Below are 16,229 nucleotides of genomic sequence, written 5' to 3' on the forward strand. Positions count from 1 at the left end.
TCCCAGTAATAAAGTCTCATCAGTAGCTTCCTTCTCCGTGGCAGCCTGACAGCACTTCCACAGCTTTCAGTAAGAAGCCTGATATATCCAACTGCACGAACCAGAACCTGCTGCTGTGACTTTTTGGACACATCTCCACATGATTCATGTTTCCCAATCACATCCTTGCTGTAGGGGGTGTGAACTACTCCACGACCCTAGATTCTGAAACACCCTAACGTCTTGTTTTCTTTAATGTAACTAATGTATGGTTTGCTTCCTCAAAGACTGGGTGGTTCACTCAAAGTATGAGGAAGCTGAGCACTCTTAGCATTGCAGCAAGAACAAGCTCCAGCCTCGGTCACTCAGAGCTCTGTTCAGTACACTCAGGAACAAGAGAAGGTAACAGCAGCTCTTTCATTAGCTGGCTGTGCAAGAACATAACAAATTTTGTGGGCAGTGAAGCATTAACAGAAAGCTGGGGGAGGCAGGGGAGAGGCAAACTCAGGCATAAAGGATATGTTTGGCTTTAAATTCCATGGGTGAAGTAACCCGGTCACTGGGTAGCTGAGAACAAGCTGAATTTCACATTCTTAAAGTATTTTACAGGACAGCAGTTTGGGGAAGGGGGGAAGATGAGATGTGACTCGTAAGAGACACTTACACTACACATAAATAAGGCAGTAAGGAACAATGACAGTAAAAAATGTTAGTCTAGCATCAAAATAGGATAATAAGGATGTTAGTAGCACCTCTAAATCTGAAATGACAAGGTAGCAGGGAGGCAAACTCGATAGTAGGTCCATTTACTGACAAGCTGAGAAAAAAGCCTGAAAAAGTCCCTTAAGGAAACACTGAGACCCACTAGCAGGGTGACTCAGCTTACATCACCCAGTTCACAAACAAGAAAAATACTATACAAGTTATTAAAAGAGACACACCAAATAAAACAAAAAGTCAGGACCTTTATTTTAAGCCAAACAAAACTTCCATAATTTGTAGCCAGGAAAGAATATACACTTTTAATCTAAGACACTTTCAACAGCAGATCAAATTCCCAAGTTGCTTGGTTAGTATCTGTTTATCTGTAAGTTTGAACCTGTCACAATTTAACAACCCAAACCCAGGCACATCTTGGCCTCCTGGTCACACCAAGGCTACCACAGCATCGCTTCTTCAAAGCTACCATGCTGCCACAATGCAATTCAGAACTCAACACCAAAAGTCTTCTTTCAATTAGGCATTTCAAAATATAATGAAAGAAATCTGACTTTACTATCTATTTTTCCTGTTAAACACACATAGTAAATACCATGCTTCATGGAATTGTATTAACTTAAAAACTGAGCATTAAAAAAACCTGAAGTGACTGACATGTCATAGGATGTCATAATTTTTCAAATACAGAATAAGTAAAAGCTCTGAAACGACTGTAATCTATTTCCAAGGCATGTATTTGTTTCTGCTTTCTATTTGAGGAAGCACAATGAACAGTCACAGATAGCACACACTACTAAGTTAAAAAATGAGAATATGTTTTTTAGCCTGGTATTTAGAAAACAAATGCTACATACCCATTAAATCCAGTGACAATTTTCAGGATTCTTTCTTTCATCTCCTCAAAGGGAATATATTCCACGTTTGGATTGGGGGGCCCTCTTGGTTCAGGAGCTGAGGTTCTGAAATCATCCATTACTTTCTCCAGTTTGAAAATAAAATAGCCTTTAAACTGAGACCACTGAACCCTGCATAAAACACAAGAATTAAGATATACACAAGTCAACTCTAAACCCACAGAAAAGCAACATAACTTTATGTTTGCAAAGCAATACTCATGCTGGTATGCCAGTCCTAAGATAAATGAGGCAAGTAATGCAGTATTATTTTTCTTCCTGAATTTAAAGCGTGATAACTATTTAAATAATGAGTAGAACAATATTACACAAGTCAACTGCCATTAGCAACAGGGTAAGGCAGTTCCTTAGAAGCCCAATAGCTGCTCACAATTCATAACTCAACATGAAACACACATCCCACCCGTGAGCCTCCACACCATCTAAAGTTTTCACTGATCTCACAAGAAAAGAAGAGGAAAAGAAATAAAAAAGGGAAAATGTTTTGAGTCTGGGAACCACACATCAACTGCACACAGCATTAACTGCCTCCCTTACAAAACCTTACTGAGAGGCCTTGTCTAACTAACTGCTCAGTACCCATGCACCTTAAAAGCACTGACTAGTACCTCTTTTTCTCAGGCAGATATATTCTGTACCACCATTAGCACTTGCTGATGAAAATTTGAGCAAAACAACTCTGACTCCTGAAAAAACACTCCCACAACAGTAAGTAATCTATTAAGTTCTTTCCGAGTTACCTTTTGCCTTAAAACTTAAGTTTTATCACTTATAGAATTCTGTACACTACCATTTTCAAGAAACCAAGGCTCTCTCTCACAGTGCATACACCAGACAAGGCTGTGTGCCAAGGAAGCTGCTGAGAAAGCCCTTTCTCCACCCCCTGCCTTAGGATGGACAAAGTTCTGGGCCTCCTCTGGCCGCTGCACTTCTCAGCAACGTAGGGAACAATTGATTTAGTTCAGTTACTATCAACTCTATTACTGCTCAAGCAGCAGCTTTCACAGCTACGGGATAGAGAGATGAAACAAGAATAACAAACCAATAATGAAGTAAGAGAAAATTATCTCTGACATTTATCTGTAACATACACAATCTGGAATGAACAGGCTCCAATAAAACCACCATCAAATGCAAAGCCCTGGACAGCCCTTCAGCGCCTGCTGAAACAAACACTGCTTGTGTTTCTCCAGGCTGTCTTTGGTAGCAGTGCCAGAGCTAGCTTGAGAAGTCTGAACTGTTTACAACCCCATCTAACATCTGACCTGTGGTTGGGCTGGTAATTTGTGCTCTGTGGGGTAGCTCCCCAGCAAAGTGATGTTTGTGTGCTGCATGCTGCTGCTCTCCAGCACCAGTGCTACTGGGTAGAAAACCCCAGGCCAGCTGAGTCCTACTAGCCTACTTCCACCAAAAAAACAGCACCATGTGGTCTTTGCCTTAATTTGTCTCCTTGGTCTCAAAGAAATAATGATGATATGAAGAGGGAGGCAACTTAGCTCAGGTTTATCTACAGAGATTCAAACGCAAACTCCTCATCTCATTAGGAATGATAGATTAGGAGGAATGAGAAAAACCCAAAGAGGAAAGCAAACCTCCCTTTTCCTTCACAAGAAACCATTAATTAACCATTAAGGACCACATTAAGTACCTCACAATAGAGGGGAATGCAGGACTTAGTAAATAATAAAAGCAGAAACAAAAATAGAAAGAAGAAACAAGGTCCCAGCAGGGAACAGTGTGGGCAGATTAAACTGCATCACTGGGTCTCACTGGATTATTGCTCCTATCACCATTCCACAGCCAAGGCAGAGTACCAGTGCTCCCATACACAACATCAGGCATCACTATTACAAATGTTAAATCACAAAGCTATCCAACTTTGCAGCACTACCAGGAGACCAAAGCTCTCACAACAAACCACAGCTTCACTACAGAAGCACAACACAAAACAGAGAGAAGACACAGTAAGTAACACCATGCCAGGGAGAGGACTCCCCACACAGCACCCCAAGGGCTTTACTGCCTCAGCAAAGGGGACTCCACCAGCACCCTCACCATTCTCCCACTACCCTATTTAGATACATCTTTCACACTTCAAAACTTGAGCTTTTCTTTGTTTTCATTATTTCTAGCTACACAGTAACACTTATGTTTTCATAGGCTATTAACCCCTCAGTGTTGTGCTGCTGAAATAAACCAACAACTTACCGAGTTTAAAAATGGCAATCTACTGTCTGAAAGCAGGACCACGACCTCCTCTTTATACTGCTGGAGCTGCACAAAAAGAATGTAACATATTCACCCTACATAGAAGTCTAGAAAGCTGCTGCTCGCTTTAAACCCGCTATTTTTAATGAGTATTTCTATTACAGAAAGACCAAAAACTTGCCTCTGCAGCACACTGCAATGCTGACATGAGGCATCCTTCATCCTTATTTCAGAACCTTTATAAATGCCTGCCAACCTGGGGACACAGTTCAGCTTACAAAAAGCAGGGTTTAAGGATAAACTCCTCCTGCAGCCCAAGCCTCTCTAACAGCTAACCCAGAGAGAGCAACACCAGCTTTAGGTCAGCTAAAGCAGCTCCTGCTAGAAGCACTGTAACCCCAGGGGCAGCTCAGGCCAGGCTTGCTGCTCAGACATTTACTCAGCAGGTTCTCAAGCAGGTTTTCTCAACACTGCTGAATTTCCTGCTGCTGTGGCCACACTACCCAGCAGCATGAAAGCAAACTGGTTAAAAGCAAGTGGTCCATTCACATAGAAATCATACATGGAACTGCAGTTTGCACCATGAACAACTGTTTCAGTCAGAGGTGTCTCATGCTTCTACAGCATAATCTCCTGACTTCAGTGTTGCAATTCTGACATTAAACACATTCATGTTTAGATGACAGTCTTGCAGCACTTTCAATCTACACAACTGGTTTCTGATGAACAATTTTATCCCAGTACCAGTAAGTTACACAGGACTCCAGTTACTCAACAGGGGTATCATCTGCACCACAAAAGACTGAGTCAGCTCCAGACTCTTCCATGGTGTAGGCAAAATTCAGTCCTGCAGCAGCAACCCAGTGGATTCCTGGAAGGCAGAAAGGCTTCTGGGAACTACAACGCAGGTTCCTTGTTTCTTTTACAGCCTACTCTTCTATCACTATCCTTTGATAAATCAGTTACCCCCTTCCTACCAGCCCAGTCAGCAGCAGTCCCTTTCCCCTTTCTTCATCTACTTACTCTGTGTCTGCCAGGCTGCTAGGAAAGGGGAAAAACCACACACTATTCCTACACAGAAAGAAGAAAATATTCAGAAGCAAGGGGAAGCAGCTCTGGAAACCAGGTTTTCTGGTCCTTCTATATTCACCCAGAACTGCAATTGCTTCCTTTCCTCTCAAATACAGTGCCTTTGTCAGCAACAACAGCACCTACCACTGTGTTCCCAGACACTCACAGGCTATCTCCCAGGTAGCCATGTACTGTGCCTCTAGCTTAAGCTAACTCTCAACAAGTTCTCAGAGAAGAAACAGACTACATGAGGTGGATTAAGAAAGGATTTAGATAAAATAATCCTACTTCAAGCAATATTCATTAGGTATATTTATTGAGGAAACTCATCTACACTATTTTTAAACTAAAAAGTATCCAGCAGTGTATTTGAAAAAAGAAGCTGTTGAAATAATGAACTCATTTCTGACCCAAGGAAAAACCAAATCACTTCTGCAGGGACAGCAAAATTTTCTGAACTTCCATTAACTTCAGTGGAAGTGATCAAAAGTGAGTGTCAAAACAGGAACGTCCCCTTGCCTGTTTTACCATCTATGGAAAAGACACATAGAAGTTGGGATCAGTTAAAGTCTTGAGCCTTGCCTCTGTCCTGGTCTGGGGTAGGACAGAACTAATTCTGTTCAGTGATTTTACTTTTCAACTCCAGCTAATTAACTGCACTTTCTGAAGCTAACAGCATATTTTCACAGTGTCTGCTTCTAGCAGTGATAATGCTCCACACTCAAGAGTCACTACCAAGGATTGGTGTGCAGACCAAGGTCACTGCTGAGCTTGTGTACCACACGGAGGGGGCAGAAAGTAAAAGCTGCACCTGCAGGGAGGAGCAGACAAGGTAAGTGACCCTGAAACTTCACCAGCGGGGTATTCCATCCCATATCCCTCATATCCAGTATAACAGCTGAAGGATCACGAGGGGTAAGCCCTTCCACCTTCCTCCCTTTTGCTGCTTCTGCAATAGCTGGCATTCCAGAAGGATGTCATCCATTCTGCCTTTGATCCAAGTTCCAGACCCAGCTCCTGTGCCCTCCTGCTGTCTGCTGCCATACTGCAATCCATATCTCCTCCTCTAGAATTTTTAGGTAATCAGCATACACTGGAAGATCAATCACTTAGAAAGCCAGACAACAGTAGTGAGAAGAAAAACAAATGGCAAATGTTTCCAAGAAAAGAAAAATCTTCCACAGGTTTCCTAAGTTTACACTGAACAACTGGCATTAGGGTGCAAGACCTCTATTTTAGCTGCTTTGTTACAAAATGAGAGACACTGAAAATGAGCAAAGTTTAGTCAATACCTTCTGTAGTTAAGAGCCAAATGGAAGCAAAAGAAAACTCTTCTGCTCAATTTTGTGTACAACAGCCTCCTTGGATTTTATACGCTGGAAAAACAACTGACAAACACTTTAAGCTCTGTAAGGAAACCAAATTGAAGAAATTCCATAGAGAAAATACTATTCATGCTTTCTTCTGAGCAGGCTTTTTTATAAATACTTGTTCTTCCCACTCAGCATTGTACACAACCAGCCCTTTCTAAAAGCACACTGATGCCTTCTAAATGATGCTCTCCTCGTCCACTACTAACTCCTGAATTTGTACTAGCAGCTTTTTGAGAGCTCTTTGACAGCTAAAGAAAAATCCCATGAACACTGTTAAAGCTGCAAAAATATTTTCAGAAACAATACTTCAAAAAATTGAGTTGCTCATGAAATGTTTAGGTGCAGCATACTTTAAATCTAGAAAATAATGGCTTACATATAACACATGTCATTTCTATCTAAAGCACCTTTCACTACAACATCTGGGCCATCTTGTGTAAATATATCTATACAAAGGTTTCATATATATGCATATATGTGTGTATGTTTATACACCTGTACCTATAGGTTTTGCTCTGACATACAGAAAATTAGAGGAAGAAACTGATTTATCATGAAAAAAGGACCTAACAAGGTAAAAAGTCACCAGCCAGTAATGAATGGCAGTGAAGAACCAACCACAACACACTTCAGAACTATAGCTTGAAGATACAGATATCCCCAAAGAACCACACACCTCAAATGCTCCCTGAACTGCTGTAAATGCTGGTGGTTTCAACAATTCAATTTTATTTTTAAAATCACCTTTAATAGTCAAACAACAGATGAAAACCTAGAAGCTAACGGATTCCCAACAGTTCAGTCTTTGTACTGAAAGAACTTAAATACATGATACCACATCCTAAATTTAATATATGCTAATAACTGTGCTTTAAGGTATGAAAAGATGTTTAGTACCACAATATTGTACCAGGATGCAGTTCATGACTTTGCAATTTAAGTAAAAATTATCAAATTAACAGAGAAACATGGATGGAAGCAGCTTCAATGTTTGAAGATACTCAGTTGTGTTTTTCAGAAATGAAACTTATGAAACTGAAACTGAGTTTTGAAAACTGAAACAGAAATGAAACAATTTTCAGAATATTTGCATATACTTAGAGAGGCACCATGAGAAAAGGCTAACAAAGGGTGAGGGAAGACATAAGACATGAAATGAGCAAGAGAGATTAAATAAAATGACAGGCTATGCCAAAAAACACCAACAAATCAATTTTTAAAAAAAATGCCACCTCCCCCCCCAAATCCCAGGATGGGGTCAGAATTACAAAGTGAAGACAAGAAATTTAAGCCCTAAGACAGACACAAAGGAGCATAAGGGAACTCCACTGTGGTACTGTTCTGACTGCAATGTACTTATTCACTGGAAGCTGATGAGGCAGCAAAAATACTTCCATTGCACAGGGAAGAAAAAAAATCATTTAGACAAGGGACATAACCTGGCATTACCAGAGCAGGACAAGGAAGAACATAACCCTAAATAACTCTAAGCTCTGATAAAAGCAAACTATTTTACACCTGTTCTTGAACTACATGATTTTGGTTGTAACTAGTCCATTACTATGGAACAACCAAGTTTGGCAAAGTCAAGCAAGTTTAGAAATGCACCAGTTCTAGCTGATAAAGGGGAGTCCTCAACAAGGGGCAGAGGTCACCTCAGACAGCAAGCAGCACAAGTCATCCGATGCTATACTCTGATTTAAAAGGATGACTAGTGCAAAGTTGCTTGCAAGGTACAATTCCTTTTCTACTAACATCATCTGTGCAGAATTCATCTTTCCAAACATGTTATCAAAAACAAAATGGCTTTTTACATGGAAATAATCTAATCCTATCACTCCCAAAGTGCCAAAGACTTACACTGACTCCCTTATCTCCTGCTTACTCAAAATGTTTGTACTGATGAAACTGAGAAAGTGGCTTTCTCCCTTACTGTGCTGGTTACTGTGAAAGAGCAGAACCATCTGTCCAGAGCCTGCACTACTGAAGTGTTTGTTGTGCCACAGAATTCATGGGTATTTTCTACTGATCATTGGATAAATTTTTATACTTGATTCTTTTGCTCTTCGGCATATTCCCTTTGTGAGGCTTGAAATTTTAAGAGAAGCAAAAAGACAGAAACACTTAAAGGTGTTTGAGCAAGGTGTGACAAACATTAAAAGCCAAGTAACAGAAGCAATGGTGAAAGGCAACTTAGAAACATGAAGTATTGCAATCTGGAGAACCACAGTAAAACACCAAGTTTCAGAGCACTGGTAGAAGCAAGGGAGATGTAGCTCTAGCTGCAATATCCCCACCTCCTCCACGCAAACTCAGTCCTCTCTCTGCTGCTTTCAAGGAAAACTGCCCACGTTGAACAAGAGACACAGTTCTTGCTTGTGTGCTCAGTACTACTCTGGAAGGCTCTGCTAGAACACTGTGACCCCCAGCATTACTACATGGCTTGGACATCAAGTGTAGGTTGGACTGCAAGTCTCCACAGGTGCAGCACACACCTGGGGCTAAGGTACCCAGCTCCCTTTGGGCAGCTCTATTGAAATATTGGATGTAACACCAAGGCTGGACATGTGGCTTACACATTTGAGAAAAACTACAGGATTTTAAGTTTCAAACTTCAATGGGATCCATGGAAGGTAAGCAGGACAAAGCCTAAAATTAACTGAAGAATAGGAGGAAGCATTCAGAGTACCTTAAATAAGGCTTCCTTCTGAAAGGGAGGTACTGCAATTATTTCGTAAATCTTTCTGGAATTGCTGCACAGATTACAGGTTTAATTAAGAAAAACATTATATTGAAGGGATGTTAAGCTTCTGGAGACCTAGCTATGTACTTAAAACATTAAGAGTCCCAGGAGTCCTGGTGGGATGTCTGTCTTCAGATTGCACAGTATTTGAGTTCATTACAAAATTACTCAGTTTAAATTTTAAGAGGATGCCATCTGTTTTGGAGAGATGCTACATACCACAAAGAACAAACTGAAAATTAAAACAAAGCACATTTACTATTGATTCTTTTAACAGGCCATGAGAGAAACATCAGAACCTTGTAAAATAAGGGAGCACTTCCCTCTCCACCCTTTTATTAGCTGACAAGCAGAAATAACAAACCAAAAAGGACAAAACAGCATATTTGGGATGCAAACACTTCGTATTTGGCCAAATTGATTTTAAGGCAAAGTCCTCAGAACACACAGGGAAAGAACCAGAGGACAATCTCAGAGGGATTCACTTAACATGTAACAAGAGAGATGAGTCACTTATATTAGCCTTCCCCCCACGAATTACTGCTGACTTCCATTACACTCCCATCGAGACTTCCTATTAGGAAACCAGTGTTTAAGTGAAGTAACTTAGCCAACTTCAATAGCTTTCTGATTTTGTGCCTTGCTCTAGAGCTCACAGAAGATGAAGATACACTCTAAAACAGTAATTTCCCCAGGCTGTCAGAAGTGAAATTAAGGTTTAATCCAAAACAAGTTAATTCAGGGGTTTTTTGTTTGCTTTTCCTGGTCTATCACTGGGATCTCCAAAACTATTTGACAAGTTCAAAGGCACAGAAAGTGAAGTGCACCTAGCAAGAAGGAATCCAATTTAAACCCCTGTGCAAGCTGGCAAACTTGCCAGTGTGCTTTGCCACAGCCTCCATGCAAGATGTACCCAAAAGGAAAGACTGTGGACTAGATGGAATATGCCGCTTAGCGAAGCAAAGGCCCAGCTCTGTCCCAAGAGGCCAGAACTTCCCCTGGGATGAGAAGCCCCAGAGTGGCTCTCTTGCCCAGGCAGTGGGCAGGGCAGGACCTGGGAGTAACTGCCAGGAGTCTGCCCAGGCCCAGCAGCACAATGAAAACACCTCTGAACAGTTCTGGGGTAGAACGCTGGCGACACTGAACACCCAGCAGGGATGTCACCACAGTGCAGAGAAGGCAGACACTGCCCCACGACGTACTTCACCTTCTACCTGGTCTACACCAAAGAGGCAAGCCTCCCACACACAGTGAGGTGAAGCAGATCACTAACCCAACCACAGAATTAATGCTACAGGTAAGGAAGAATAAGAAGTGGGATGTGACTAGTAGTGAGCAGAGCTGCTGCTTGAAGCAGCTGCATTCACATACCAGACAAAAAGAACATCCCTTGCTTAGTTCCACTCCTGCTGCAAATATTTTTTAAGAGTAATTTTTCTTTGTTTGACTTGCTTTAATACTCACTATTTTGATGCAATTAATTCTAATGTCACCATTTTGCCCACTGTTGCAATTTTCACCATCCACACGGTGCAGAATAACAGGGGAAATTCCAAGCAACAACAACAGATTCACACAGTGAAATCACCTGGGTGCCAATGCAGAACAGTTTCTTCAGTGCTTCCAGCACGCAGACAAACCCTTCAACCCAACATTAAAATAGAAGCCTAAGCAAGTGCTAGGTCCTTTATCAGTGTTTCTGAACAAGCAGGACATTTTAAACTCTAGGTGACAGTACTGAACAGCGTGCTTTGCTGCAAACATTGCACTGGCAAGTGCTCTTCCTGGGGGAGTGTCCTGCTCCCTTCCACCTGGTAACTCATCTAACATTAAAACTCTCACGTTTTATCTTCAGTAGGACTTGACCTCATGTTGCCTTTCACTTTAATTAAAAATACATTGAAGAGCTCAAAAGAGGAAAAACTGGTATTTCCCACGAGCACAGAAGGTATTTTTCCATCTTCACTTGCTGATTGTTGTCAGCCTAAATTAAGCCTTTGCCCTCCTCCTCCTGAGCATGACAAATTCATTCCAGACCCACAGAAACTACACCTACTTCAGCAGCCTGAGTGTTCAACTCTCTGCTACTTGCAAATTACTACCACTATTGCCAGGAACAACAGAGATTAAGACTTAGTTATGGAAACAGACAGCTGAGGAAGACATTAAAGTAGGATCTGTAATCATCAAGGGGCTAATTCTTATCTCTGCTGATAGCATTCAGCTGACTCCAACAGAATAAAGCTGTTCCACAAAAGAGAAAAAATGTGAACTGGGACTCAGAATTTTTCAGGAAAGTCCACTTCTTAATATAGTTACCTAAAACCACACTCAAGTACCTTTTGTTTTATTTTATTTTAAAGGCAAAACATCACCACAGAACAAAAAAAATACAAGACTACAACAGATTATTCATTCAAGGATTAAGTGCCTTATGGCAGAGTAGACAGCAATATGCAGAAAGTAACTGAAAGCCTTCAAAACTTCCCAAACCACCAGCAGTGGCTTGTCTATCAATAAAAAACAAAGTAAATTGATTTTACATTAAATTTCCCTCTTCCACTTGAAAATTTCCTTGAAGTTACCTCTGGCTGGTAAGAATAAACTGGTGTCTTTACTGAGCTATTCTACTTACTATGTTTTTGTGATGGGTACCAATGTGTAAACTCTTACCTTACTCTGATTTCTTATTCTTCATATAATTTTATTTATGGCCGTATTCAAATAACATTTCCTATAAATCAAGTTTTATTACAAAGTAGAATGATCACCCCAGATACTGACTCTCCTACAAAGTGCACACCCACTACAAAGGTCTCCAAGTCTTACAAAAACAGACTTTTGGATAAGCATCAAATACCAGCCAAGTCCACCCACATCCATGCAGTATCAATGAGACTTACAATTTATTTACCTGTTTTTCCTATGATGCAGAAAAATCTGCTTCAGGGAACCACACTGAACTTATGCCACAAGATATGCAGACCTAGAGTCTTACTGCTGCCACATTTTACAGGATACTTTATCCCAATAGGTTTTATTTCTCTATTTGTGGTTTATTTTTTTACCAATATTTTGTGTAACTATTACATTTAACTTTGAAAAAAATTAGCTAGCACCTTTAGTACTAGATTATCTTAAACTCATTTAAGTTTTGGGTTTTTTGACAGCCATATAAGTAGTATTCCCTGCATAGCCATTATAAACCTCTCAGTGATCACTGTGTACAGCAACTGTTTTCTCACCCCACATCTGCCTCATTTCTGTAGAATCTATCTTCAAGACAGGGACTAGGTTACTACACACTTCTGCAGCACTTAATGCAAGACTTTGACCCAATTTTGATCTTTAAGCTTCAATTAAAGGACATTCCCATCAACCTTAGAACTGTAAACAGTATCACTGAAGTGACTAGCACAAAGAGTTCAGGAAGGGGGGGGGGGAAGTATCTCAATTTCTCACAAGTTACAATCACACAAGCCCCAAGAACATTTATTTTCATCTGCTCTACCAACGATAACTGCAACTGCCTTTGAGGAACAGCAGCCAAACAGATTGTCAGTAGCAGATAGGCACTATCTGGGTCAAAATACCTCCCAAAAACCACTCACATAGGCCAGATCTGCCTTTAACAGGATGGGACCTCTTGTTAAAATAAATGTGGTTGGCTGAATTTCAACTCTAACTCTGTGGATTACTCTCAGCTTTTACTTATTTCTATTTCAGATAAAATCTGACTGAACAGGCCAAGTGTTCACCAAGGCCTGTTTCAAGCATGGTGCTGTGCCCTGTACAAGAGGGATTCTGTAAGACTCCCACAGCACAATTCAGAACACATCCCATTCAGTACACACTGCACAGAAGAATCACCCACCACACAAAGAAGCCATATATATATATGGATAGTTCTAGAGCACTCTGGAGTTGATGCAGGCAGAATACAGAAACATTAAACAGATGACACTTCCTCAATAAACCTGTATAGCAGAAGCCCAGAAGTGAAAATTTAAGAAGTATTATGCAATAAGTGAAGCATATTTAAGCAAGTTAAAATTAGAAAAATTACTCCAAGTAACATAAAATTAATGTTTGGATAGCTGCATATATAAATATATTGCCTCTTCCATCTGCAAACTAAATTCCACTTATCTACTAATACAGGGTGTGGAAATCATTCCAGGTATCAGCAGTTCACACAGACAACAAAGAGAGAGGCTGTAACTCATCTGGTAAGTGTAGCTATCACTGTTCCATTACCAGATCCACAGGTTATCTCAGAGGAGCAGTCAACCACTCTGAGATACTACTATCAAATCCTCACTACACTGAGCAGTAAAGCTGGGAAATCAGCTTAAGGAAAATGCACCCTATGCAACTACTTTGGGATCATAATTTACTTTGCACTCTCTGCTTCTGCCACTAAACCACAGACTCCACTCAGGTTTGAAAGGAGTACTACCAGAATGGGGTAAATTGCACCTCTATTACTAATTCCACCCAAAATCAGAAACAAAATCCACTGGCTTCTACACAAGGCAGTCCAGCTGGCACACACACAAAGCTCAGGCCAACAAGGTGTACCCCATCTCAGTGACCTACCACACAGGCATTAGGTATTCCTGTGTCATCACTCCCTTACCACTTTTGAGCAAAGCCTCATCAGGTGTCCATCACAGAAATCAGGTACCTATCTTCAAGCAGTTTTATTTCTAAAACTGGGACCTGCCAGACACACCATCATCAATCTGATTTATCCAGAAACCTGATCATCCACCACCCCCAAAATCAACCAGACAGCTTTGTACCCTCCCTTCTGCACACACCATTGCCTTGTTCCTTCTCCCTAGCACATGCCACCATGTACAAAGCTTCTCAAAAATCTGCAGGCAGGAAAAAAAAAATGGGGAGTAAAGCTCATCAATTACAAGGTCAAAAGAGCAAAACATCCTTGCTACTGTACAGTGTAATATGGAGTGGAGCAATAACCAAATGTCTGAGAAAGTACTTCAAGTGAAGCAGTAGCAAGGGGGACACCTTTGAAGAGGAGACTCGAGGCCCACTGGAAAAGGCAGAGGTAATACTGAGGCAGCCACTGCAGCTGTGAAGAAACATTGTTAGGAGGTAAAGGTAAGAACCCACAGGAACTCTGAGGATGAGAACAAATCCAACTAGGCAACCCAGCACTGAGCCTGAAGGATGCCAACAGAAGATGACTACAAGTGAGCACCAGAAGCACAAGTGACTGTATTAACTGCTGGAATAAACAGGGGGGTAGGATTCTGTGCACAGCAACAGTGGACTGTGCAAAAAAAACTAGCAGGGAATGTGCTTCTAAAACAAGGAAGAAAGATGTACTTGCCTAGCAGTGGAAGTCTGCACACACACACACATTTACACTTGTGGTGAGAACAGACCAGTGACACTGGAAAGTCAGCACTGCCACAGGGAGCTTGCCTCCTGTCTTTCCTTACATGTGTCTTCTAGAGAGTGACTGAAGTTTATTAGGATCAGTTCATCATGCACATTTTATAACAGCACTTAAAGTGTGACCTTTGTACTGTAAACCCCACTCCACAGATAGGAAGTGGCAGCATTTGGAACAATATGCTACATGTGCTTCCTAAAGCAGCAAGGGATTTCATCTGTCTCACAACTGATTCCTCTGAAATACTACAACTGTACATTTGAGATATATGCAGTTTTTTACAATACAGGTTAAAAAAAAGCAAGGAATCTAAATTAGCTTTGGCTGAGAGAAATCAGCTGACTTTTCATCTGAGATTCCTGTCCTCAGGAGGCATTAGTGGACTGCAAGACAGAACACACAGCATCAGTGGAATGAGAATTAGCAAGGAATAATTCCAGCCACTTAGTGGAACAGAATTGTTGAAGAATAATAGTAGGAAACAACGCAAGGAAGTTTACTCACATCTCTTACTTCACTGGGTACGTGGAAATGGAGGAGGCCTATACTAACAAAGGCACACAGACTTCTTTCAGAGAAACATTATCCTGTTTACTATGGAAGGCACTTGGAATATTTTTATTTCATTTTTTAAAAAGTCATAAGGAATGACATTTGCCCAATAGTTCTGAAGATTTCTAGATAATGATTTTGCCTCCAAATTAGAACAAAATTTTCAAACTAGTCAAAAAATACTAACATACACATGCTGAGCAACAAAACTGCTAGATGAATAAGACCAGAGAACATACTTTATAGACAACAGTGGACAAATGTAAGCACCTGAAATCAGCTAAAGGACATATGGCTGCAAAAAACTTACATATTTCTAACATAAGAAAGGAAATTACTGTACAATAGTTCAGAAGATGCCATTAAAAAAGTGAAGCTGTGAATGGGAACTTATTCCCCCCTGCATGTTCACTGCTACTGTATCTCTACTCACATCTTTTCTACAGCTGACCAGCTATTTCCCTGCTCTAAGAAAATATAAAAGCCTAAGTGACCCTAAAAAGTGTTCCAAAATGTAGTAAGAAACAAAAAAGTTCACTGCTACACAGGGTACGTGAAGCTGGATCAAAGGGTCAAAACACATTTTGCCATTACCTTTGTTGGAACTACAGTTACATAACTTACATTTATAGTTATATAATTTACAGGCAGCAAATTGTCCCTGATCTACCTGGGACTCCAAGGACTCCAAGGACTGCTGTGACGTGCCGGAGATCCGTGGCCAGCAGCGACGCGACGCTGGTGGCACGGCTGGGTGGCCACTGACTCCGTGGCCAGCAGGCCAAGGCGCAGCGCCTGCTCGCGGGTCCAAAGTCTAACTGTGCCCAGTGACAAGTGACACTGCCCAGAGTCTGCACTGGGGCTGGACCTGTGCTGGCCCCTGCTGTGTGGGACACAGGCTGCCCGCAGGGAGGGTGATTAACAGCCCTCCACCCAGCTCTCAGTCCCTGTCTGCTCGGGACCATGCAAAGCAGAGACAGGAGAGGGAGAGCAGCACAAGGCCATGAAGGTGGTTAAGACTGCTGCAGCACACAACCCAGGCGGGCTGCCAAGACGTGCCAAAGCAGCACATCTTCTGGAAAAGAGGCAGCTACAGCCACAGAATCTCCCTGTGGTCCGTCACCACTGAAGGGGTGACCACGTACAGGCAGGACAGAAACAGCCTCCTGCAGAGCTGCACAAATGAGGGCTGTGGTCCCAGGTTACTCCAAGGGAAACATTCTTCCCAGTACATGTGGTCAAAC

General features: G+C 41.4%; 1 protein-coding gene across 1 annotated transcript in view; it reads right to left on the reverse strand.

Annotated features, from left to right (window-relative positions):
- The window catches only part of PPP4R2 (protein phosphatase 4, regulatory subunit 2), a 29,368-nt gene that overhangs the window by 8,560 nt on the left and 4,579 nt on the right, over positions 1 to 16,229 (reverse strand). Inside the window, exon 2 of the mRNA XM_008945282.1 lies at positions 1,554 to 1,724. Within this exon, the coding sequence (XP_008943530.1) occupies positions 1,554 to 1,724 (171 nt within the window). The remainder of the gene's footprint in view (positions 1 to 1,553; positions 1,725 to 16,229) is intronic.

The sequence above is a fragment of the Merops nubicus genome, unplaced genomic scaffold, assembly GCF_000691845.1.
Source record: "Merops nubicus isolate BGI_N331 unplaced genomic scaffold, ASM69184v1 scaffold24858, whole genome shotgun sequence".
In the NCBI taxonomy this organism is placed as follows: Eukaryota; Metazoa; Chordata; class Aves; order Coraciiformes; family Meropidae; genus Merops; species Merops nubicus.